The sequence below is a fragment of the Babylonia areolata genome, chromosome 3, assembly GCF_041734735.1.
Source record: "Babylonia areolata isolate BAREFJ2019XMU chromosome 3, ASM4173473v1, whole genome shotgun sequence".
Lineage (NCBI taxonomy): Eukaryota > Metazoa > Mollusca > Gastropoda > Neogastropoda > Buccinidae > Babylonia > Babylonia areolata.
This window is the reverse complement of record NC_134878.1, coordinates 28,247,869-28,275,140: the sequence shown is the minus strand read 5'-3', so window position 1 is coordinate 28,275,140 and position 27,272 is coordinate 28,247,869. Positions and strand designations below refer to the sequence as shown.

General features: G+C 44.0%; 1 protein-coding gene across 1 annotated transcript in view; it reads right to left on the bottom strand.

Moving 5' to 3' along the window:
• Window positions 1–1,135: 1,135 nt before the first annotated feature.
• Window positions 1,136–27,272, bottom strand: part of LOC143279918 (nose resistant to fluoxetine protein 6-like) — a 29,058-nt gene continuing 2,921 nt past the window's right edge. Inside the window, exons 2-14 of the mRNA XM_076584254.1 lie at window positions 20,701–20,870; window positions 20,321–20,417; window positions 18,569–18,659; window positions 17,293–17,546; window positions 15,716–15,883; window positions 14,975–15,071; window positions 13,768–13,860; window positions 11,467–11,632; window positions 10,132–10,343; window positions 8,071–8,188; window positions 4,206–4,392; window positions 3,105–3,247; window positions 1,136–1,610 (exon numbers count right to left, since the gene is read on the bottom strand). Of these exons, the coding sequence (XP_076440369.1) occupies window positions 1,485–1,610; window positions 3,105–3,247; window positions 4,206–4,392; window positions 8,071–8,188; window positions 10,132–10,343; window positions 11,467–11,632; window positions 13,768–13,860; window positions 14,975–15,071; window positions 15,716–15,883; window positions 17,293–17,546; window positions 18,569–18,659; window positions 20,321–20,417; window positions 20,701–20,870 (1,922 nt within the window). The 3' untranslated portion in view covers window positions 1,136–1,484. The remainder of the gene's footprint in view (window positions 1,611–3,104; window positions 3,248–4,205; window positions 4,393–8,070; window positions 8,189–10,131; window positions 10,344–11,466; window positions 11,633–13,767; window positions 13,861–14,974; window positions 15,072–15,715; window positions 15,884–17,292; window positions 17,547–18,568; window positions 18,660–20,320; window positions 20,418–20,700; window positions 20,871–27,272) is intronic.

Genomic DNA, 27,272 nt, shown 5'->3' with positions numbered 1-27,272 from the left:
TAAGGGTGAGACACTGGTTAAAAAAAAAAAATAAAAAAAGATTGCAAGTAAAGTTTTATCTTAGTCAGCTAAACACTTGGAAAGATGCATGAACTTTAAAACGAGTTGACAATTGTAACCTTTAACTGGACAATATAAAAACCCATGAATAATTTTCAATAGATTTTGAACTTCAACATCAGTAAGACTTTTTCTTTCCTTTTCTTTCTTTTTTTTCCCCTCATTTATCTATTTGTTAAAGAGAAGATGAGAAATCACTGCTCAAGGCCTGACCAGTTCTTTAGGTTAAGCGAATGTCAGTCACCTGCTCCTTCCCCCCCCCTCCCCCCGACCCCCCCCCTCAATACGTGACCGTAAAAGATTAATTGCTTAGACAGCTCTTTGACACTGAAAGTGCACACAGGTGGATCATCAAGTCGCTCAGCCACACAGAAAGAACAGCAAATTGATCACTGTGCTCATCAGAGTTTGCTTGAAAAGGTCTCAGCTGTGCAGGCATGCTGATCACTTGTTTCAGTGGACTTTCTACTTTAAACTGTACAGTCTGTACATTCTTCCATTCGTCTGAAAGCGCTGATGGTATCACCCTCTCCATCTGACTAAATGTTGTATTCCAAAATCAAATCATGTAGCTTGTTTCCAAGCCAGATACAGAAGGGCCACCATTACAGGGCTGTCAGTGTTTTGTTTGTGTTTTTTTAAAACCAAAGAGAAGCCAAAATAATGTTAAAAGGCCACTTGAAATAACACTATGAAGACCAGTTTTACCCATGTCCCATTTTAGTCAATGTTAAATTTCACATCAAGTTTAAAATATTAATTTTATTTCCTTTAGGAACTGAAAAACAGTGTCTGGAGGTACATCTCGGAACAAGATATACATTGAGCTAGTTTGTAAAATGTAAAAATGCCATGGTTAATGTTGCTCCTCTTCTGCTGTTCTTCAAGCCACCCCTTCCCCCTGTCCCCTTCACTTCTTGGTTTTTAGATAGTTGGCTGTGGCCAGCTCCCTACCCATTCCCAAAACAACTTGGACATTTGCCCCTTTTTGAAGTGTCCCCATACACCCCCTTCCCTCTCCACAGCCACCCTCCATCCTCCCCCTCCCCCCACCTTCCACACAACCTTTCTGGACATGATCAGTCATGACAAAATATTTAAAAATCAGTCTCATTGAGACAGTAGTAGTCATGGCAAGATTTCGATTTCAGTGAGACATAACCAGTCATGGGTACATTCCTGTTAGATGCATGTAACCAGTCACAGTACATTTCAATAAAAATTAAGCACACACATTTTGGTAAGACACAACCAGCCGAGTACAAAGTCTTTATATAATAAAAAGCAACGCAAAAAAAACCCAGACTGGCCAAAGTTTATGAACAGCAAGACACATTCTAGTCATGGCAAAGTCAGTTCATTTTCATTATGGCACAGTGCTTCATCACTCCAGGTCTGCATGGATCCTTGTTGTCAGGTGTTGCTCAGTGCTTGGCTGCTGGCTTTGGCAGCAGCACTTTCTCCAGTGCCATCATGGGAGCTTCGAAGGCCAGCGACAGGAGGAAAGCGGCACCAAACGCTGCCACGGTGAAACCCAGGAACAGTATTGTCTGCACAGAAAGGACCATGGAATTTTTGTTTGTTCGTTTGTTGTTGAGAGAGTTTAGGAACAGTATCATCTGCACAGAAACAGTCATGGAATTTTTTTACTTTTTTTTTCCCCAGAGTTTGGTTACAGTCTGCAAAGAAACGGCCATAGAATTTTTGTTTGTTGTTGCTGAGGGTTTAGGAACTGTATTGTCTGTACAGAAACGACCATGAATTTTTGTTTGTTGTTGCTGTTGTTGAGAGTTTAGGAATAGTATTGTCTGCACAGAAACTGTCATGGAATTTTTGTTCGTTGTTGTTGTTGAAAGTTTAGGGAGAAGAACAGTATTGTCTGCACAGAAATGGCCATGGGTTTTGTTTGTTTGTTTTTTTGTTTGCTGTTGTTCAGAGTTGAGCAACAATATTGTCGGTGGAGAAAAGGAATTTTTATTCGCTGTTGTTGAGAGTTTTAGGAACAGTATTGTCTGCTCAAGAAAAGCCATGGAATTTTTGTTCGTTGTTGTTGAGAGTTCAGGAACAGCATTGTCTTTCGAAAGCTTTCAAAGAAAAAAGTCCTTGACTTGTGGAAACTTAATGTCAGATTTATCTAGAAGCAGCTTTTAGAGGAGAATCTTCTTTTAGGATACTGTAGCTTAGGCTGTCATTGTTTGCCTGATTTTAAAACACTTTCAAAAGAGGGTGCTAGCCAGCGGGACAAAGGGGAGGTTACCTACTTCTGGGAGGTTATCAGCCATAGTTACTTTCGTTTCTCCGCATAGGCGGATAGTAGTTTGCACAGGACAGGAATGTCAGACCCCTGCCGGAGTCTGCACTAGTTGGGTCACAGTAAGTATGTTATTTAAACGTAATTTTAGATAGAAAATTTCCTTTCAGTCTTAGAAATGGAAAAAGAAAGAAGAAGAAAAAAAGATGGAAGAAATGCAAAAAAACTACAAGTGACTTGGATTCTTTTTCAAGGTAACTGGGGCAGGATGGGTATTGTAGGGTCTGGTCACAAACATTGTGGGATGAACAAAAGAAAATGCAAGAACAGTTAAAATTAATTGGATTTATTTTCAAAGGAATGGGAGTGGCATGTAGCAAGAGGATGGGGGGAGGGAGTGGCGGGGGGCATTTGGAGGGTGGCGGAGGGGAAGGGAGGGAGTGTGAGTAGGGTGTCTCAAATGTAGGGGGATGAACATGAGCATTGTGTGTGCTTGTGTGTTTGTGTGTTGCGCATGCATGTGTATGTGTGCGCGTGCGTGCGTGCGTGCATGCGTGCGTGCGTGTGTGTGTGTGTGTGTGTGTGCACGCGCGCGCACGCTCATGTACGTTTGTGTGTGTGTGTGTGTGTGCGTGCGCACATGCACATGTGTGTGTGCGTGTGTGTGACCGAGGACTCACACAGTGTGTGTGTGTGTGTGTGTGTGTGTTGTGCATGCATGCATGTGTGTGTGTGTGTGTGTGTGTGTGTGTGTGTGTTGTGCATGCATGCGTGTGTGCCACCGAGGACTCACACAGTGGAAGTTGGACATGTAGAAGGCAGAAGGAGCCCCCAGGTGATAGAGGTTCATGACGATGGGGTGAACCAGGTAGGCCGTGTACGTCAGGCGACTTACAGGAATGAATGCGTTCCACGACAGAAAGGTGTTCACCGGACCTGAAAGCAGAAATCACATCAAATCGAATCATGCTGCTTATTATGTTCTGTTTGTCCATACTTTCACCTTGTTGCAGTTATATAAATGTCTTCTTTTTTTTCTTTTTTTTTCAAAATGACAGGGCCTGAAAAATCAAAGTAAAATCATGTTGTTTATCATCTTGTTTATCCACACTATTACTTTGTATGTAAATGCCTTTTTTGCAAGAAAAAAAAAAGAGAAAGAAGTTGTGAACATATATTTTTTGACTCACTGAGCCCTACACCCGAGCATTGCTTTAGTGTAAAAAATGTTGTCTTCTTGCAAAATTCTGTAGAAAGAAATCCACTCTCAGATAGGCACACAAATACATATATAAGCATGCTCTCAAGGCCTGACTAAGAGCATTGGGTTAAGCTGCTGGTCAGGCATCAGCCTCGCAGATGCGGTGTAGCATATCATGGATTTGTCCCGAACGCAGTGACGCCTTCTTGAGAAAACAGAAGCAGAAGGCGGACATGACGGACTACGAGAAGAATGAGGAGTGATGGCCTGGAGGTCCGCCGAGGAAGCGAGAGAATCTGAGCGTACTGGTTCGAATCACACCAGCAGTCGCCAGTATTTTCTCCCCCTCCACTAGGCCTTGAGTGGTGGTCTGGACGCTAGTCATTCGGATGAGACGATAAACCGAGGTCCCATGTGCAGCATGCACTTAGCGCACGTAAAAGAACCCACGGCAACAAAAGGGTTGTCCCTGGCAAAATTCTGTAGAAAAATCCACTTCGATAGGAAAAACAAATACAACTGCAGGCAGAAAAAAAAAACATCAAAAAAAGGGTGGCGCTGTAGTGTAACGACGCGCTCTCCCTGGGGAGAGCAGCCTGAATTCCACACAGAGAAATCTGTCGTGAAAAAAAAAAAAAGAAGAGAAATACAAATACAAATACCACGCTGCGCCTTGTCCCCCGCCTTACTTACCCCCATGCCCCGTGGCGCAGGCGAAGATGACCCAGCAGACACACACGCCCCACACGGTGTGGCTGGCCGAGTTGTACAGGGCAGACTCGTCGGCTGTCAGAGGGTCATGGTTGGCCTCCCCGTACAGTCCGTACACCACTGCCAGGGCTGAGGCTGTGGCCACTGCCCAGCCACTGAGCGATACCGCCTGGAAAACCAGGATGATAGTGCTGTTATTATCGTTATTTTGTTGTTGTTGTTGTTATCATTTATTATGTTACTCATTGCAGTTCTTGTGTTGTTGATATTGTTATTGTTAGTAGTAGCAGTAGCAGAATTGTTGTTGTTGTTATGATTATTATTGCTATTATTATTATCATCATCATCATTGCTGCTGTGTGCACATGTCAGATGATCAGTATAAGGACAGGCCTGGCGCTTCATTTTTTGAGGAAGTGTCTGGGTATGCTCCAATATGCCTTTTGTTTGCTTGTGTGCTAGCTGAATCGGTAGCGTAAGCAGCACTGATTTGAGGTTGTGTACCTTGTGAATGGAGAGAGTTACCAATCTTTACTATTTGTTAATCATTATTTATTGTTGTTGTTCTTAATGTTTTGGTTGTTGTTACCATTAATGATACAACAATTATTGTTGTTGTGTTGTTGTTATAATTATTATCATTAGCTGTAGTAGTGGCAGAAGAAGCGCTGTTGTTATCATTAAGGATACATACTATTGTTGTTGTGTTGTTATTATTATTAGTAGTAGTATTGTTATTATCTTCTTTCTTTTTTTTTTAAAGCATCATCATCATTGTTATTTTTATCATCATTATTACTATTATTATTGTCGTTGTTATCATTGCTATTGCTGTTATCATTAATAATACACTACTATTGTTGCTGTTTTGTTGACGTTAATACTGTAATTGTTACTGTTGTTGTTATTATCATAATAACTATTATTATCATCATTATTGTTGCTGCTGTTATTATTAGCATCACCATCATCATTTATTATTGTTGTTGTTATCACTAATAATACATTACCACTGTTGTTGTTGTTGTGTTCTTGATATTCATTATCATTATTATTACTGTCATTGTGATAAGAAACTCTAGGGAGAGCTGGACAGTACAAGGTCTTCAGAGAAGAAGCCCCCCTCAGTCAAGTGTTTCGGCCCTGAACTCCTTACACTCTAAGGGGGCCGGGCTGCACCCATGTCATGACTCCTGGATGCCCTTGTATTGCCACCTTTTCTTTTTTTCTGTTTTCCTGGTCCTCAGCAGGTTCGAACCCGCGCCTCCAGGGTGGTCGCCACTCCAGGACTGAGTCACCTTTTCTGGTAGATGTTTTAACCACTGAGCCATCATACGCCTGGTTTGAGTAGGGAAATTTAATCCTTATGAAGTTTACTTTCCTCGACCAGATCCTGCAAGAACTCTTTTCTGCTGCTTCTGCCATTGCCTTGAGAGCCCATGTCTTCTCTCTGCCAGAAATCGACAGCTGTTTCATGAGGCTGTGGGCAGATGCGCCCACAAACCCTCTTGCACCAATCTCTATGGCAAGGACTTTGGCTAGGAAGCCAGATTCTCTTAGGTTGCTGACTAGGCTAGCATACATGTCGGTCTTGTAGATGTGGGCTTCCTCCATTCTGCTTTCGTATGGCACAGTGAGCTTAGTCAGAATCACTTGTTTCGTTGCCCTGGAGTGGAGTACTATGTCAGGTCTCAAGCCACTATTGCTGATGATTTCTGGGTGTTTCTTCCCCTCTGGTAGGTCAACTGTGCATTCCCAATCTTCGGCACCATCAAGCAGCCCACGTTTCCGTGCTTTGGAAACTTTGGATGCTGTTCCTGGCCAGACTTTATTGCCTTCTGCTGAGCGGAACTCTACTGGAACTTCTGGTGAGGTTGGTGCTCCTCAGACAGTGCTCACCACGTGTGCAATTTCTTTTAGCACTTGGTTGTGCCTCCATCCTTGGCTCAACACCGCTTTGCATGAGCTGAGGACATGTTCCACTGTTTGTTTGCCATGGCAGAGTGGGCACGCAGGGTCATCTGCTTTCCCCCGTTTCACTAAGTTTGTATTCGAGGGAATTATTATTATCACATAGCACCTGTCCTTGGTACACCTGGTAATAAAGACATATTCTGTACCATTATATTCCAGTAAGCATCATATGAAAGAAAGTACAAATATATTAGATAATCAAGCGACTCTTCAGAATATAGAACAAAAGACAAGTTACAGTCAGGATTGGTCGTTCATATAGTTGTTCAGTGTTGATCTTGCTGGTTTGCAATGAATGTGCTTGGTTTTTATTCCTCTCTCCCTTTCTCTCTCTCACACCATCAGTCTGGTTTGTCTGTCTGTCTTTCTCACCATTTCTTCGTCTATTCTTAAAAAGATATATACTTTTGAAATTCCTCCTATTTGTTCACTTTTCCTTCTTTTTGTCTGTTTCTTTTTCTTTCTTTTTTTCTGTCTGTCTGTCTGCTCTCTCCCCCACTCCCACCCCCACGTCTCTCTCCTATTTGTTTTGTAATATGTAACAAGCTGCTATGATAAGACTCTCTCTCTCTCTACCCTATTTTGTAGTATGTAACAAACAGCTATGATAAGACTTACTGTGAGGTATACTGGAGTGTACAAATGAACGTTGCCACTACTATGTCCCCATCCTCCCCAAACCCCAATGCACTTGTAATGATGCCTGTGACCCATACAAATTCACATTCTCTCTCTCCGTCTCTCTCTCTATTTATTTTGTAGTATGTAATTAGCTGAAATGATAAGACTTATTGTTGGGTATATTGAAGTGTACAAATGAACATTACAACTACTTGGTCTCCAAACCCATGTAATGGTGCCTGTGACCCATATCCAATCAAAAAGTTTGCATTAGCATTGTCTCTCTCGCTATCTTCTTCTGCCTCTCTCTCTCTCTCCTATCTGTTTTATAGTATGTAACTAGCTAAGGTAAGACTTATCGTTAAATATAATGGAGTGTACAAATGAACGTTGCCACTGCTTCGTCCCCAAACCCAATGCAGTTGCAATGATGCCTGTGACCCACATACAATTAAAAAAAAGTTCGCATTCATATTCTCTCTCCCTCTCTATCTGTCTGTCTGTCTGTCTCTCTCTCTCACAGTTCCCCTTGAATCAGTCCACGTATAAAAACAATATCATTATAAGAAAAAAAAAAAAACAAGAACTGATCTGTTTAAAACTAGTCTGGCATACTCAGGGGGGACACTTTGGAACTCCTTACCAGAATATATTAAAAAATAAAAGCAGTATGAGCTCATTTAAATCAGCTTACAAAACTTTCCCTTTTTAAGAATCTAAATTCACAGGTAACACATCACAATATCTGATTTATTCTCTTCAAGTCAATAACTGCGACTGTTTTATTGTTTTTTTCTGATAATGTTTGGTTGTCTTACCGATGTCCTAGTTTGTCTGTGTGTTAGTATTTGATGCCTGACTTTTTTTCTATCTCCCTTTGTAACATTTTTTCCCCGCGAGTGCGTGAGTGTGTATGTAATTTTGTTTGTTGTTGATGGATTATTTCTCTCCCCCCCCCCCCCAACACACAACCTCTCCCATCCCCCACCTTCCTTCTTTTTTTCTTTGTTTTGTTTTTTTTCGATCTGGTACTTTGATTTTTTTTCTTTTTTTTTCTTATGCTTGATATTTGCGGGTTTTTTTTGTTTGTTTGTTTGTTTGGGTTTTTTTATGTCCAGGGCTGGGTGGAAAAAAGCATGTGTACTTGCTTATCTCATTACCCTGGTGAAATAAAATTTCGTTTCGTTTCGTTTCATTTCGTTTCGTTTTGTTTCTCTCTCTCTCTCCCTCTCTCTCTTTCCATGTCCTTTACCAGAGGCATCTTGACTTGGCCCTTGGTGACAAACAGAGCGTATCCTGTGAGCATTCCCACAACGTAAGGTCCAAAGCGGCAGTAGGGTTTAATGTAGAAGTCGTAGAAGTAGTCAGCGCTGAAACAAAAAGCATAATCCTTTTAGTTCTAATAATGATAATAGCACTGACAAATACATTCTGCAGTGCAACTGATACTGCCTCGCTGCACAGTCATTATTCCTTTTGCTCCTGGTTGCATTAAAAAAAACCACAACAAAGCAAAGTCATGAGAAAGAGAACACAAACGCATGTACACACACACACACACACACACACACACACACACACACACACACACACACACACACACACACACACACACAGAGTGGGTGGGCATATTCCTTTTGCTGTTAATGCAAACAAAACAAAACAAAATATGCCATGAGAAACAGAAGATGAACACACAGACAGACACAGATACAGACACACACGTTTACTTGCCATACCAGATCAACACCAAACCAGACCAGACACCAACCAAACCAACTCACCATATGAATAACAATTAATCACATTCTTGAGCACGGAGATAAGCTGTCAGCTCATTGTGTTGATGTGCGCTTGTATAACATAAGGATTTGTTTCATCAAAAACCCACTTATGAGCTGTTCACTTATTGCTCCGGTCATGTTTATGTGTGTTATTTCTGAATAAGGATTTGTTACAACCAAACCCACTTACAAGTTGTTAACTTATTGCTCTGGCCATGTGCTTATGTGTGCATGTATAGCAGATCAGTCAGGAACCTCGGCGTTGTCCTTGACAACACACTGTCCATGCAAAAATTTATCAGTCAGATATGTCAATCCTGCTACTGTGAATTGCGGCGCATCAGCTCCATCAGGAAATATCTGTCCATTGACGCAACATCTAGGCTTGTCGTTTCTCTCATTCTCTCTCGCTTTGACTACTGTAACTCTCTATTGTCTGGTTTGCCTGCGTCATCCATTCAGTCCCTTCAGCGCATACAAAACTCTGCTGCCTGACTCGTCCTCTGAAAGAAAAGACCTGAGCGCATCACACCTCTTTTGCAACATCTCCACTGGCTCCCTGTCTCACACAGAATAAAGTACAAGATCAGCACTCTATGTTATAAATGTATTCACAAATCAGCCCATTTCTATCTTAGTGGCTGCCTTCACCTCTGCACTCCATCTCGCTCACTACGATCAGCTTCGGATCCACTCTGTTTACGCATACCCCAGATTCAAACTCTCGACTGTTGGCCGCCATTCTTTCTGTCTCTGGATCTTGCAATTGGAATGGGCTTCCTCTTTCACTTCGTCGGGTCTCCACACTCAGCTCTTTCGGCTCTGGCCTTGGAACCCACCTCTTCCCGATATAGCCTCTCTCCCCTACCTCTTCCTTGTCTTCAGGTTCTCCAGTTTTAGAGTTATGCATGCGTGTGAATGACTGGTGCGATAGAGCTTTGATTTGTCTATGCACAAGATTCAGCGCTATATAAATACCATTATTATTATTATCATGATTTCTGAATCAGGCTTGTTTCAACCAAACCCACTCATAAGCTGTCAACTTATTGCTCTGGCCATGTGCTTATGTGTGCATGTATGGCATGGTTTCTGAATCAGGCTTTGTTTCAACCAAAGCCACTTACAAGCTGTTAGCTTACTGCTCTGGCTGTATGTTGTGTGTGCATGTACAACATGATCTCTCGATAAGGATTTGTTTCTTCTATCTTCTTCTTCAATCTTCGTCATTTTACCTAGACATTAAATGACTTGGGTGTGCACAGCGCTTAGAGAGAGAGAGAGAGAGAGAGAGGGGGGGGGAGGGAGAGGGAGGGGTGGGGGGCAGTTCACAGACTTTTATTTCACAGTATCTAGGCAGGACCCAGCGAAAGCGCTCTTTGGGAACCATCTCGTCTGGCACAGCTTTGGCTCATTATTTACCCTTACTTTAACGATACGCAGTGACGCCTCTTTGAGAAACTGAAACAGAAACAGAAGCAAGGAGGGAGGAGGAGGTCAGGGCGGGGACCCTCAGGAAGCCCACTCACCTCTCCATGGGGTTGGTCTTGCTGGCGAGGCTGACACTGGGTGGGAAGTCGTTGAGCCTGGAGATGAGGCCGGCCGTCAGAAGGGTGGCCAGGAGCCAGAGGAAGGCCAGGGCCACGCCCACCCTCCGCCAGAAGAACAGCGGCACGAAAAGCAGAGGGCTCACCACATAGAACTGCATGTCGTTGGCCAGGTACCACGACCAGCTGATACACTGAGAGAGAAGAGGGAAGAAGAAAACGTATTGTTATTTGTACTGTTGAGAGAGAAACTAAAAGGTTTTTTTTTGTTGTGGTGGAAGATCGTTGGCCAGGTACCACAACAAGTTGATACAGTGAGAGAAGAGGAAAGCAGAAAAAGTGTAATGCTATTACCATTGTAGAGAGAGAGGGGAAGAGAGAGAGAGAGAGAGAGAGAGAGAGAGAGAGAGAGAGAGAGAGAGAGAGAGAGAGAGTAAAAGTATTTTTTGTTGCGGTGGAAGATCTTTGGGGATATTGATTTATACTGTAATCAAAGGACCAATTCAAACACTGAGAAGAAGAAAGAAGAAAGCGTACAATATCATTACTTCTGTAGAGAGACTAAAAGTTTGGTTTTTTTTGTTATGGGGGACTCGGAATGAGCGGTGTGGGAGTAACGCCACTGAAACGGTGCAGATGATGGGGCAGCAAAAAAAAAAAAAAAAAAAAAAAAAAAAAAAAAAAAGTGGGGGTGGGAGGTGGGGAGATAGTCGTGGTGAAAAGTCTTGGGATAATGATTTATACTGTTATAATAGGGCCAGCATTGCTCGGGGGTTGGAGGTAGGGGGCGGGGCAGGGGGGCGTGGGGTTCGGAGAAGAAAACGTATGATGTTATTACTATTGTTCACAGACTAAAAGTGTTTTTGTCGTGGTGGGTCTGGGGGTTGGGGGGAGGGGACATTGATGAATATTATTATAAAACAACTCACCCACTCACTGACGAATGAACATATCATACACATGCAAACATGCTGCACAGAATTATACATCCAACACACACACACACACACACACACACACACACTTTCCAAACACACCTTCTCACATTTCGTGATGCAGATACTCCTTCACTTTCCTTCATTCTGACACAAATTTAGAAGGCTGGCCTACCTGGTCACACACACACACACACACACACACACACACACACACACACACACTTTCCAAACACACCTTCTCATATTTCGTGATGCAGATACTCCTTCACTTTCCTTCATTCTGACACAAATTTAGAAGGTTGGTCCACCTGGTCACACACACACACACACACACACACACACACACACACACACACACACACTTCCTGATGTCACCCACCATTTCCTTCACCCTGACGAAGTTATTGATGTAGAGCAGGTTGGTCCACCAGGTGTCCTCACAGTAGTTGATCTCCGTGCCGCCCTGGGGCCAGATGGGGCCTTTACCGAAGTAACGGAACAAGGTGATCAGCATCATCATCACGAAGGCATACGGTGGGGTCAGCCTAAAAAGGAAAAATAAAGAAATGGCCAGACTCGAGATAGCATCATCATCATCATCATCATCATCGTCATCATCATCATCATCATCATCATCATCGTCATCATCATCATCATCATCACGAAGGCATACGATGGGGTCAGCCTAAAAAGGAAAAATAAAGAAATGGCCAGACTCGAGATAGCATCATCATCATCATCATCATCATCATCACAAAGGCATAAGACGGGGTGAGTCTATGGGGGAAAAAAGAAATGGCCTGCCTCGATATATCATCATCATCAGCATCAGCTTCATCACCATCAGCATCATCATCATCATCATCATCATCACGAGGGCATAAGGTGGGGTGAGCCTACAGGGGGAAATAAAAAATGTCAAAAAGGCAAAATGCTTATTTCAAATCAAATCAAATTATGATGCTTATAGCCTCGTCGACCACTATGGCCATCTCAAGGCTACTGCCACGTTTGCAACTACTTCAAGTCAAGGGTAAAGAGCTCAATAATCACTGCTTCAATCTTTTCGCTAAAAAAAATAGAAAAAGGAAAAAAGGTTAAACAAATCTTCAAGAGTTTGAAGCAATCAAATCTGATTTAAAACGTTCTCTTCTTTCAAGAAGTCCGCTAGCGTCCACAGAGGGACATCAGCGAACAAAGTCTTCAGAAAATCCGCCGTGTAATGTCTGGGTCTAACGTCATGCAGATCCCAGTAGTCAAGGAGGACGTGTTTCACAGTGAGAGGCTCGATCGTCACAGAGAATACATCGAGGGGCCTCCTCCCATTTTAACAGGTAAGAATGAGCAAGAAAAGTGTGCCCCGTGTGCAGTCTGCACAGCACAGACTCCTCCTTGAGGTTCTTCGTGACTGATGGGAGGATCTCATTTTTAGGTCTGGACAAATTTGGAAGAGATTATTGTCTGCCTGGGTGTTCCACTCTCCTTGCCACATATCTTTAAATGTAAGTGTTCACTTTCTGCAGTGTTTATTTCTTGTGCCCCCTGGGGGCATTGAAACGTTTCATACATTCATCTTTTTAACATACAATACAAACAAAAAGAGCGATACCAAACGGACAAAAATCAAAACCAAAAAATACACAGTAGCAAGCATTTTTTGCCTCATCAATTGCTACAACATTCTTGTCTATATATATAGAAAACGTTTATTGAAAAGAACTACAGATAGAAGAAACAAATGATTTAAGTTTTAACGATATTCTTTTTTTCTTTCTTTTTTCAGAAAACAGTCAGTAGAATTTTATAGAGTTTGGATGGGTTCTGTATTATCTAGATTAACATTTTTGTCTGACGCTATCAAAAAAAAAAAAGCGCAAAAACAGTGTGAAACTCATCAGCAATGTCGTTTGCAGAACATTTATCACAGATTCTTTCATTTCAGGGTAAATTGTCGAAACGTTTTTCTATTCACAGGCAAAGCATTACTGGTTGTTCTAAACTTAACTAACTGAATTGCACAGTTATTTGTTAACACTGTAGAATAAGCATTTTGACCAAAGCTGGAACTCGTCCATACTTACTATAACGCCTGTCCTCGGTCAGAGACCAAGGACAAAGCGCTTTTTATAAAGAAGGAATCCTTTGCATGACTGGCTGCATGCAGGGAATACGTAGGCTACTCAACATGGACACACCATTGTAACAAACAAACACACAAACAAAAATAGTAAATGTATGACACAAATATAAAAGCGCTAAATACATCGTTTCACACATCCACTCTACAGTCAGTTAGTTATGCCCATCACTCCCCCCGGAGCACAGGCCGCTCACAACAGTCCGCCAAGCTACCCTTTCTAATTGTCTCCAGGTGTGCCCCATCTTCTTGGTGTCTGCCTCGAGGTCACGTCGCCAGGTGTTTCTTGGCCTTCCTCTCTTCCGTTTGCCATGGGGATTCCATTTCAGTGCCTGCCTGGTGATGTTACTGTCTGGCTTCCTCAGGGTGTGCCCGATCCATCTCCATCTTCTGCGCCGAATCTCGTCTTCAGCTGGCAGCTGGTTGGTACGCTGCCACAGGTCTGCGTTGCTGATAGTGTCGGGCCAGATAACATGTCATGGATGCAAAACAACAGAAAGAATCGATAGACAACATTTAACAAACCAACAAACACGCACATACCTCCAGAACCTGTGAAAGTAGAACAGAAACCACTGCACTTTGCCATTCCTTTTCTCCATCTCCTTCAGAATCAGATAGGCCACGAGCAGACCACTGCAAAACCACCACCAAAACACTTGTCTACATCGCTAGACCTACTAGGACAAATTTAAAGATTGTAGAGTCATGCTAGCTAGCTAACTGGTTCGATGTTTACTGTTAGCTGACATTTTTTTTAAGATAAAATAAAATGATTAAAAAAAACCCCACATGGCTCCCACTCACTCCAAATATAGGTCCTATAACAATGCAAATTCTATTCAAGGTATTCTTATTGTTTATTATGCCAGTAAACCGCAAATTCCATGAAGTACAGCAAAACAAAACTTGCATGCAAACAAAATAAGCTACAGACTTGTTAATACCAAACAGGTTCACTGAAAACCACACTTTGATGTGTGTGTGTGTGTGTGTGTGTGTGTGTGTGTGTGTGTGTGTGCGTGATGTCTGAAAGCGCCAAAAAATGTACTATTGCTACTGCTACTGCTGCTGCTGCTGCTGTGCTGTTGCTGCTACGACTACTACTACTATACTATATGGTATGTTGAGGCCCTGTGGATTTCTCATCCAGTGTTCAACAATGATCGGAGTTCGGTCGAGGCCCCCTTTTGGGCATTGTAATGTGTCCTTCGGAAAGGCCCACTACACCTCGCTCTACTCAGGTGTTAAATGGGGGTACCTGGCTTCAGTTGGAGAAGGTTCAAACGGCGGAAGGAGAGGGCTGGGCCCCGCTTTCCTATGCCGAGCTTCTAGAGGCACTGACCTCGATGGCCCTAAACGTTTACAGGACCTTTAACCTTTAATCCATATACGTTACACCACATCCGCTAAGCAGATGCATCATGCATAACCCAAACGCCCTTGGTCAGGCCTTGAGTGTATGCGTATATATTTGTGTGCCAATCAGAGTGGAGTTCTTCGGAATTTTGCCAGAGGACAACACTCTCATTGCTGTGGGTTCTTTTTCAGTGCGCCAAGTGCGTAGTGCACATGGAACCTCGGTTTATCGTCTCATCCGAATGACCAGACGCTCAGTTTGATTTTCCAGTCAAACATGAAAGAAAAGATGAGAGCGGGATACGAACCCATACCCTCATAGACTCTGAATTGGTAGAAGAGCGTCATAACCATTACGCCACTTTCCTCCCTGATGGCATGAAGGGCTGACCTGAGGCTGAAGAAGGTGTCCACAGAAGCCGGGGCCCCGATGATGGCCTGGAACGTCCAGTGACCCAGGTTCTCCGTCATGTAGGTCAGGTAGTTCTCTGCCAGGCAATCATCATCACAGTGAAACACAAGAGAGGCAAGGCCTTCAAGACTCACTTGTGACGCACACTTACTCCAACAAGGAATGATAACGCCCCCCCCCCCCAAACTAATGTAAACAGGTAATCTGGCAAAAAGACAGGTTGTTCTCTGCCATGCAATCGCAGTGAAACATAAAATGGAAATAATAATAGGTACTCATAATGATATTGCAAAAAAAAAAAAAGAAAAAAAAAGCAAGCACTTATACAACGCTTACCCTGTGGCTCTAAGTGCTTTTGACAAAAGATGTGGTATGACTTTGGTATGGGAATATGATTAAAAAAAAACAACAGAGCGTGGAGGGGGGAAGGGGGCTGCGGGGGGAATGCAACAGCTGAAAGAAGGCAGCGTTTCCAAAAAACAAAACAAAAAAACACTCACAAAAAAACCCAGCAGCAATAACACCAAAACACACACACACACACACACACACACACACACACAACACAACACACATACACAACATAACAAAACACAACACACACACACAACACACAACACACACACACAACACACACACACACACACACACACACACACACACACACACACACACACACACACACACAAGCCAAACCAGAAAAAAAAATTTTTTACCTACCTGCAGTGGTCAGGCTGAAGACGAAGGTGTGCCCCAGGATGACCCAAGTCATACTGATGAAGCGGATGCCGTGGATGCAGGTGATGGACCCGGGGCTGTGGGAGGCGTGCAGGATCTTCTTGCCGTTCGTGTACACCGAGAAGGCCAGCAGCACCCTCCCCATGGTGCCTAGGATCACAGGGTGAACACAATCAGGAGATCGAGGAGCACTCTTCCCTGTCGCATTTTAACATTGTAAAGGGCTGGCGGTGTCTGAAACGTGACCCCAAGTCTCGCTATCACATGAACACACTGAGCCTGAGGGGTGATGAAAGGAAGTTGTTCAGTACTCTCCTTGCGGTGCCCAGGATCACAGGATGATCAGTAACAGTATCAGTAGCTCAAGGAGGCGTCACTGCGTTCGGTCAAAAATCATATACGCTACACCACATCTGCCAAGCAGATGCCTGACCAGCAGCGTAACCCAACGCGCTTATTCAGGCCTTGAGAAAATAAATAAATAAATAAAAATGAATAAAATAAAATAAATTAAAATTTAAAAAATATATATATATATAAATAAATAATAATAAATAAATACATAAAAAAATACTTCTACTACCACTAACATTTATAAGGTGCAAAATCTTAAGTCAACTCTAGCCGCACACGCGCACACACACACACACACACACAAGAAAAAGAAAAAAGAAAAAAAAAGGATAAACATACTGAGGGAGTTGAAAGGAAATCAAACAGCACTCTCCTTGTCACATTTAACATATCGAGGAGGCTGGTGGTGTCTGAAATGTAAACCCAGTCTCGCTGTCACATGAACATACTGAGGGGGTGATAAAGGAAATCATGCAGCAATCTTCTTGTCACATGAACAAACTGAGGGGGTGATGAAAGGAAATCATACAGCACACACCCTGTCACATAAAGATAATGAAGGAAGTGGGGGATGAAAGGGAATCGTAGAGCACCCCCCCCCTCACCCCCACCCCCCCGTCGTACCTAGGATTACATGACATGTTATAGAGAGGCGAGGGCGTAGGGGTGGGGGTGGCGTTTAAAGGAAATAATAATATGGACATATTGTTGTTGGGGTGTATATTGGGACATATTATCCTTGCAAGGCTGACGGCCTTGTGTACCCTGGAATGAAGTTTTATTTTATTTTCTGCATTTCGCTTCACCTTATCTATCTTGTTTTTATCTATTTACTTATTTTGACCCTTCAAGTCTTACCATTTCTTCACCCACCTCTTCAAGAGACTAGCTAACCAATCTTTGGCCATTACAGGGATTAGCTCAACGATCTTTGACCTCCCACGAAACTAGCTTACCGATCTTTGGAACCTCAGGAGACTATCTTACCAATATTTGACCCATCAAGAGATTAGCTTACTAATCTCTAACACCCCCCCCCCAAAAAAAAAAAAAATTCTAGAGACTAGTTTACCAATCTTTGGACCCTCCAAAGGTAAGACCCACTCGAGAAATTAGCCAGTCAATCTTTGGCCCCTCAAGAGACAAGCTAGCCAATCTCTGACCCGTCAAAAGACTTAGCTAACCAATCCCTGGCCCCAGCTTACCAATCTTCAGGCCCTCAGAGTCCATCCTTGCTTTCTTCGCTCCCAGCAGCGGCTCCCTCTCCCCGTTCTCCACGACAGCGGCGGGTCGCTCGGTGACCGGGTTGCCGATCATGCTGTAGCCGTCGCCCACAACGGCCGTGGAGTCGCCCTCGGCCTCCCTGCGGGTCTTCTCTCTCCAGGCGGGCCACTGCACGGCCAGCAGATCGAACACCGTGCCCACTGACATCAGCAGGAGGAACACGCTGCAGATGAACCTGCAACATGGAGGTGGGGTGGGGGGTGGGGGGTGGGAGGTTCAGTCACGTTGCCTCATTTGGTATGAAGGTGGTGATGATGATGATGAAGGCGATGACGATGGTGATTATTATTATGATGATGACGACGATGACGATAGTGATGATGATAATGATAATGATGATGATGACGACGACGACGATGATGATGACGACGACGGTGATGATGATGACAACGACGACGACCATGGTGATGATGATGACGAAGAAGATGATGATGATGATTATAAGACGATGAAAAGATGAGACGATAAACCGAGGTCCCGTGTGCAGCATGCACTTGGCGAACGTTCAAGAACCCACGGCAACCGAGAGTGAAAAGGGAATCAAGTACCCCAAAGGACACAACATCAACGGGGTCTCGAACCTCGACCCGTATCGGTCAGCACTGGAAGCCCAACGGCTAACCGTTTCTGCCATGGCGTTTCCCTCTACCTGTGCTACGTGGACAAATAAAAAATGAACAGAACATCTCTATTAGTCGTTGGTGACTGGATTATCATGACACATTGCCCTTTTACGTGTAATTCTCTGCGTTTTGCTCCTACTGGAAACATTTCTTTTAATTGATCTAATCTTTACTGTACATGCAATTCTCTCGCGCGTTAAAGATCCTGTAATCCAGCATGCACCCCCCACCCCCCGAAAACGGAGTATGTCTGCCTTCATGGCAGGGTTAAATAAACAAAACGGTCATACACGTAAAACGTTCCATGTCTGTCTGAGTGTGTATGTGTGCGAGCCTGTAATCTGATTGCATGACACAGGAAACGGATGATGAGCGAGCGCCAAACGGAAGCAGTCAGTCAACTCTACCCAGGTATGTACTCGTATGTTGTGCAAATGACCCCGTGTTTGTAAAGCGCTAAGAGTTTTGTCTCCGACTGGGGGATAGGCGCTATATAAGTGACCATACCACCAGCACCACCACCAGCACCACCATCATCATCATCATCATCAAATCCCAGAGCGTGAGAACTCACAGAGACACAATGGCCTTGGCGTCATAGTCCACTGTCTCGGCCTGGCAGGTCGTTAGTCCCACTCTGTAACTGCTGTTCAGTGAAACCAGGACTGCACACAGTCAATGATCAGACCAACCACTGTTCATCCCTTACACAGGTGTACAGGCTCCTCACACATTTTTCCAATGTGGAGTGTTGGCGTTGTAGTAACGCGTCCGCCTAGGAAGCGAGAGAATCTGAAAACACTGGTTCGAATCCCACAGTCGCCAGTATTTTTCTCTCCCCTGACACATCTTCCAATGTGGAGTTTTGGTCTAGTGGGAAACGCGTCCGCCAAGGAAGCGAGAGAATCTAAGAACGTACTGGTTCGAATCCTACAGTCGCCAGTATTTTCTCCACCGCCCCCCACCTCCACCCTCCGCCTCTCCCCCCACCCCCACTAAACCTCGAGTGGTGGTCTGGACGCTAGTCATTCGGATGAGACGACAAACCAAGGTCCCGTGTGCAGCATGCACTTAGCGCACGTAAAAGAACCCATGGCAACAAAGGGGTTGTCCCTGGCAAAATTCTGCAGAGAAATCCGCTTCGATAGGAAAACAAATCAAACTGCAGGCAGGAAAAAAAATACCCCAAAATGGGTTGCCCTCTCAACGTAGCGTGGGGAGAGCAGCCCGAATTTCACACAGAAAAATATGTTCAGACAAAAAAACAAAAAAAAGGAAGACAATACAATCATTAAGCTGATGAGTGTCATTCCTATCAGACTGTCAAAGACTCAAGACTTGAACAGCGCGTTAGGGTTTTGTACGAAGAACAGGCATCTGCTGCCTATTTCCAGTAGATGTGGTGTAGCGTATATGGATCAGTCCGCACGCTCTGACACCTCCTTGAGGACTTGGGAGTAAAAATTTGTTCAAGTTTGTTCTGAAAGTCTTATAATTTTTTGTGTTGGAAATCATCCCCAGAGTCAACAAAAATCAAGAAATACCCTCATGGAGCAACAGTTTTTGCGTAAAAATCCCCCCAAAAAATCAAAATATGACGCATACACACAAAATGACCAACAAAGAACAAGGAGCATGGTGTGAAAAATATATTCTTGAAATAAAGAAAAACACATTATTTACAAAGATAAATGCTGTCTGCATGCAAATGTAGAGAGATTTTACAATTTTTTAAGCACACACACACACACACACACACACACACACACAAAGTGTGACCATCTCCTCATTTACGGAATTATTTCAGAACTATTCAGGGGAACACTTAGCTTTATGAGGGATTAAAAATTAACTTTATGATATATTACTAAAGTCTCTCTATAGCTTCACAGGTAAGTGGTTCCTGAACACAGAAAAAAAAAAGAAAAAAAAAAGAAAATTGATCAGGCGGATCCAGAGTTATGAGTGGTGAAGGCAAGCATCTGTGGTGAAAAAATGCCAGTTTTGAGAAAAACAACAACTGAATTTGACAAGGGGGACTCACTCACCCAGTTCACGTTACCACACCACCACCGTTTATATTGTGGCCCAAGGCCGACATCCAACTTTTTAGGTTCTCAAAAACAGCGCTGGGTTACGCTGCTGGTCAGGCATCTGCTTAGCAGATGTGGTGTAGCGTATATGGATTTTGTCCGAACGCAGTGACGCCTCCTTGAGTAACTGAACTGAACTGAATTCTGAAAAATAAACAAAAATTAAAACAAAATATAAAAAACACCTTTTGAGTTGTGTCTGTCCCTGTATAAGTATCGTCACGAACACTGACCTTTGTTTATCATCAGGGTGACGTCAGTCCCACTGCAGGAATCCGGAACACAGAGTCCGACACGAATACCCGTGGGTGGGAGAGCCGGCATCAAAGGCTGTACACACACACACACACACACACGCACGCACACACACACACACACACACACACGCACACACACACACGCACACACACACACACACACACACGCACACGCACGCGCGCGCGCACACACACACACACACACACACACACACACATTTTGCAGACTTGTTGACGATACCCTAAGGTTACTGTGTGAAAATTCTCAATGAATTCTGTTTCTTTATCACTGAGAAAATGCTTGTCAAAAAGCGGTTCACTTTTTTTTTTGGGGGGGACACCCGATATATACTCACTCGCGTGTCAAAGGGTTGAAAGGGGAAAACGGCGGTGCAGTATCGCCCCTTGAAGAGGATCTCGGTCTCAGAAATGTTGTCACGTGCCGTCGTGCACTCCTCGTAGTCTCCCACCCAGAAGAACTGCAGGGCTTTCAGGTTGGGGCCGGGCTTGCCATCCGCGTCCACCACTGCCAGGACAAAACACGATGATGTTTGTTCATTTTTCATGATTGAATGTTTGAAACTTAGAAAGTGAAAGCAAACTAACATTACAACTACTGTTAAATATACTTAAGTGTGTCTTTTGAAGTGCGCGTGATTTTGGCAGTAAAACCTTTTTTTTTTTTCACTCACTTGTATCTTTTTGCTATCTTCAAGCATTTCTCCTGTTCATATGGGCCAGTTGGCCTGCAAACACTGAATAAACCATTATTATTGTTATTGTTACACGTACACACACAAACACACACACACACACACACACACACACACACACACACACACTGTATGTGAGGTCGGGTAACTCGGGGGGTGGGACTGCAGCGCTTCTCTCTTGCCATCAATCAGTCAAACTGCTTGGTGCATGGGAACACACACACACACACACACACACACACACACACACACACACACACCTCCCGCGTACTTGAAAGCTGTGTAGTGCCAGATGTTTTGATACTTTGACATTCCAGCGCACGCACTCACCCCAGTGCTAGCAATCTGACACTGCACTCAGCGCACTACTACGATTTCGACGAGGACAGTGAAATGTGAGAACCGTAATTCCAACGTGTGAATGTGCCTGCGTATCGTCATCGTATCACCATCAGCACTGGTTCTGTGAGTCTGTTCTGAATAGCATGCTGGTGCACCCTGCTGCAGAGTGAGTTCTCTGAAGATTAGCAGTTCTTTGTGTGTGTGTGTGTGTGTGTGTGTGTGTGTGTGTGTGTGTGTGTGTGTGTGTGTGTGTGTGTGTGCAGTCCGGTAACGGTGACATTTTCTATTCGTCCCGCCCGTGACCTATCTCCCACCCATCCCCACCCTCTCTGCACCCTCCATTTCATCACCATGATGATGATGATGATGATGATGTGCATTTATTTAGCGCCCTTTCTCTCTAAGAGCTCAGGACGCTTTACAGGAAAGAAAAAGGTACAAATTACATAAAACATTTATCACCACTCTTTCTCAAAACCCCTCCCTACCCCGCCACCCCCCATACCCCCCCCCCCTCCCTCTCCCACTCGTCATGCATCCGAAGTGAGCTGACATTGTAGAATAAGGAAGCTGAGGGTGGCCACTGATAGGTTAAAAAAAAAAAGATGAATTTTTAGTGAAGAGCGAAAAGCAGAGACAGAACCAGATGCACAGATATGTTGAGGAAGGTTGTTCCATATAATAAGGAGCAGCAAAGAAGAAAGAACGTTCACCAAACGTTCTTGTATTGACACGAGGAAGTTTCAGAATGTAACAGTCAGAGAGCGAGCGGAGAGTTCTTGACGGAGTGTAAGCACTGGTGAGATCAGAAAGATAGGTCCTGCGGAGTGGAAAGCAGAATAGCAGCCACGCGCAATTTATATCTAATTCTCGCTTCAATGGGGAGCCAATGCAGTGTGCGGAGGTGGGGGAGAAATGTGATCAGTACGTCGGACTCTGAGAGTCAGACGGGTAGTATTGTTTTGAAGTTTTTCTTATTCTTCTTCTTCATTCGTGGGCTGCAACTCCCACGTTCGCTTGCATGAACACGAATGAGCTTTTACGTGTATTTACCCCGCCATGTAGGCAGCCATACTCCGTTTTCGGGGGTAGAAGTTTCTGAATTCGCTGTGTAACTGCCGCCTCCTGTGTTGACTTGTCCCACTGTCCGGTGAAGGTGGAGTGACCTCTCAATGTGTGGCATCTCTGGGCAAAGACTGTGGGGAAATCCTGGGCGTCGCCCAGTCCTCGGAATCTTCCCCTCGTTCGAGAGATAGGCAAGGACATGTCAGTCTCGGGAGACAGTGGAGTTACCCTCCTGGTGGTGAATGATACAGCGTCAGGTGTGGCTGGACAGGCCACTTTTTCTTCTTCTTCTTCTTCGTTCGTATGTACACGAGTGGGCTTTTACGTGCATGACCGTTTTTACCCCCACCATGTAGGCAGTCATACTCCGTTTTCGGGGGTGAAAGGCCAAATCAGGAGTGACAGTCCCTCCCACACTGTTCGCAATTGAAGTCTGACGCTGGTCTGACTGGCACTGGGCCTTTCTCCTCAGCTGAAGCAAGCGGCTCTTCGAACTTGGATAGGCCTTTCTGCACCGTCTGTCTCCAAGAAAACCGTTCTGAGGCTGCAGCTTTCAAGGTGTTCCTCTCCATATGATTGGGTGGATCCAGAAGAGAACAAGCACAAATTTTGACACTTGTCTCGTGCAGCAGCTACCGGAAAGATGTCAATGTGATCGTCAGACGGCCTTAGAGGCTCCAGTGAGGTAGGTGGCAGAATGGTCAAGACGCTTATCTGTCAATACAGTGAGGATCTGGGTTCGATACCCGCTCTCGCCCTTTCTCCCAAGTAGAAAATCAGATTGAGCGTCTAGCCATTCAGATGAAACGGTAAACCCGAGGTCCCGTGTGCAGCGTACACTAGGCGCACTTAAACAGAATCCGTGGCAACAAATGTGCCGTCATCTGGTGGCAAAATTATGTAGAAGAATCCATTCTGAAGGTGCATAAATATATATAATTATGCAAACACTCAATGCCTGACATGCGCGTTGGGTTATGCTGCTGTCAGGCACCTGCCTAGTAGATGTGGTGTAGAGTATATGGAATTGTCCGAACGCAGTGACGCCTCCTTGAGAAACTGAAACAAGGGGCTCCACTCAGTATGTGTGTGGGGCTTGCCTCACGACAGCCTTTGGCCCGGGACTATACTTAGCACGCGCCCCCTATGTGCGACTTGAAATACCATGCTGCAATACCAACAGTCATTATCACGTGGAAACCTTATGCACGCAAAAATGAAGAAACAAGCTGAAAGGAAGAACAAACAAACAAACAACATAAAAAAGCAACTAACTGAAAGGAAAGGGAAAAAAACAACAACAACAACATTAACCAGCATCACAAGTTAATCCCGGTGGACTATGCCTCTCCCATTTAGTGCAGAACTAGAATCCTCACGTATGTGTGCAAAGGTTATCAAATCGCTCGGGTTACTAGTTTTCCGTTATCATCATTCTGTGCTCTCGACATAATTCAGTCAAAAAGTCAATATGTGTATCACCCCTGTGCACATGCACGCTCATAATAATATTACTCAACTGGCTGAATTATCATTTCCCAATACCGTACTGCTGTGCACTATTGTCCTATCTTTTATAGTATTGTCATGCATTGTATTGCATCGATTTGCATTGCTTCACATTGGTTAAACCAAATGTCGCTGCGTTAAAAGGTCTCTCTACCCACGACCGAGGTTGTCGGATTCATATTCGGACGAAGTTCGTGAGTTCAAACCCCATACCCCCCACCCCCTCGCCCTCTCACACCCACCTCTCCTTTCTCATTCCCAGTTCACGACGTAAGAGAAAAGACGGCCACATTCATGTCAACGTGCTGCGATTATGGTGATGTCGTCTACTCCCATTTATGTTTTGTTGAAAAGCGCAGTGGACCCGTTCATGTTTTTGTTTTTTTATAACGGGGTACCTCGGTAAACAATACTTCATTGCATTACTGTTATGATGATGATGATGCCGATGATGATGACAATGACGACGACGACGACGATGATGATGATTATGATACAAACTGTTGTTCTCATTCGCCTCATTCATTTCCGAATCTCCGAAGGCGTAAATCATACATACGAGACCAGAGAAAAAATAGGTCTGCAGACAGAGGGAGAATATATCTACGTACATGACTACATTGCTTGAGTGCTAAACAAAAGGGGGTTAACTCTTTATCAGCACACTGTATCACATGTATTTTGTGCTGATAACAACGGTCAATGTGCACGAACAAACAGCGGGTGATTCATGTTGGATGCACTGTAAAGGTGTCTCGATTGAAAAGATAGGCAGAAGGCCGTGCGTATGCGCACTCACGAACATACACACACCCCAGAAAACACCACGCACGCACACGCACACACACAGACACACACACACAAACACACACACGCACAATATTCATAGACACACATACACACGCGCACACAAAACACAACTACAATTATTATTATTACTGCTAGTGATGTTATTAATGATGGTGAAGACGATGGTGATTATGATGATTATTATCATCATTATCATTATCCTCATCATCAATATTGTTGCTGTCATAATTTGAATTTTTGTAGCGCCTATTCTCTAAACTGACATGGCTCTGGGAGTTTCAAAAGAAAACACACATCTCCGTGTGTATGTGTGTGTGTGTGTGTGTGTGTGTGTGTGTGTGTGTGTGTGTGTGTGTGTGTGTGTGTGTGTCTGTGTGTGTGTCTGTGTGTGTGTGTTTCTGTATCTGTGTGTGTCTGTGTCTGTGTGTCTGTGTCTGTGTGTGTGTGCGCGCGCGCGTGTGTGTGTGAGTGTCTGTAGGTAACACCACGGGACGACATTATCAATACCAGCCACAAAAAAAACCAAACAAAACAACAACAAAAACACCAACTCCCTCCAAGACACGCGAAAAAAAAGAAAACGACTCAAAAACTGGAAAGGTGAGTAACTGCAGGTACTTAGAGTATGGAGATGAATATATTATCTCCACATACATACACGCATACCAAGGTATAGGGGTTCACAGGAGCAGGCAACACGTTTTGTGTTAAATCGGCCTCTCAAAAGGGGCACCAAACTGAATGGGTGGATGTTTCCCTCGCGGACGCTTCTCTCACCAAAAGCCTGTTTCTTGGCCTACTTTCAGACCGAGTCAGGCATGACTAGCTGAATAATTTTATGGGTTTTTCAAATGTACCCTTTTATTCACGTACGTAAACCTACGCGCAACACAGACGGGGTGGATAGAACGAAATACGGATACGGATGATACGGATGTTTTATTCAACGAAGGCCATGGCCCCTCATGAAGGGGTGATGTAAACAAACATTACAGAGGTATGAATTACTAGTATCGGTATCAGTATCAGTAGCTCAAGAAGGCGTCACTGCGTTCGGACAAATCCATGACTAACAACACATTAACCAACATTCCTTATTCATATACAAACAGGGGAGAAGGGGGGGAGAGACAGACAGACAGAGACAGACAGACAGACAGAAAGAGAGAGACAGAAGGACAGAGAGAGAGAGAGAGAGAGAGAGAGAGTTGGAGGAATATGCACAACAATAAGAAACACTATCTGGCTGTCGTGGAGTACCGACTGACATCTTCACAAACATTAAGAAGGAGAAGAAGAAGAATGAGAAGAAGGAGGAGGAAGTGGAGAAGGAGAAGAAGAACAAGAACAACGACAGCAACATCATCAACAACAACAGCTACCAAGACGAAGAAAAACAAGAAGACGAATTTTCAAAAAGTCTATGGAATTAATATGGAATTTGAGGAAATATTTCAACGCTAAAGAAACTCTGTGCTGCTCAGATCATTTGTGCAGGCCAGTGACGGAGAATTCATATATGTGTTTTATGTAACCGATAATGTCGACTTCCGTGAACAGCAGACTGCAACAACAAACTGATTCCCTAGCAGAGTGTATGGACAATGAACACCTACCAATCGGCAATATACTTGTTGGATTGGATGTCGGCATTGTTAGAAAGTTATGTAAATACATGGCCACATTGATAAACATGTAATTAGGAGAACAGTTATTTTCATCGCCACATTATTAACAGTTAAGTAGGTTCCAGCAGTCTGGCAGATACAGCTGAAGACAGCCACAGAGACTGTGTTTGAATCAGACACGTACTTGAAGTGTTCCGTTTGCTCTCGCGTGCATTTTCTTTTCCTCTGTTCTGGGCGGGAAGGTGGTGAAGGGTGGGGTTAATCCGGTAGTATGGAGGTTAGTTGTACTGTTTTATTCCATGTCATGGTGTTTTGATATATTTCCTTTTCTTCAAAATTTGCGTCTTTTCTTCGTCCCTCAATAGAGTGATGGTTGGATGGAAGAAAAAGCTTAATCCTTACTTCATCTATTACACTCATTAAGAAGACTTTGTTTTCTCTGGTACTGTCTCCAGGAGGACGGTGGCAGAATGGTTAAGACGCTCATATGCCAATACACAGAGTCCGTGAGGGTCTGGGCTCGAGTCCCGCTCCCGCCTCTTCTCCCAAGTCTGACTGGAAAATCAAACTGAGCGTCTAGTCATTCGGATGAGACGAAAAGCCGAGGCCCTGTGTGCAGCACGCACTTGGCGCACTGAAAAAGAACCCACGGCAACGAGTGTTGTCCTCTTTCAAAATTGTGTAGCAGAATTCCACTCTGATAGGTTGATAGTTAAACAAATATATATATATATATATCCATACACTCAAGGCGTGCCTAAGCGCGTTGGGTTATGCTGCTGCTGGTCAGGCGTCTGCCTGACACATGCGATGTAGCGTACATGGATTTGTCCGATGCAGAAATGCCTCCTTGGGAAATTG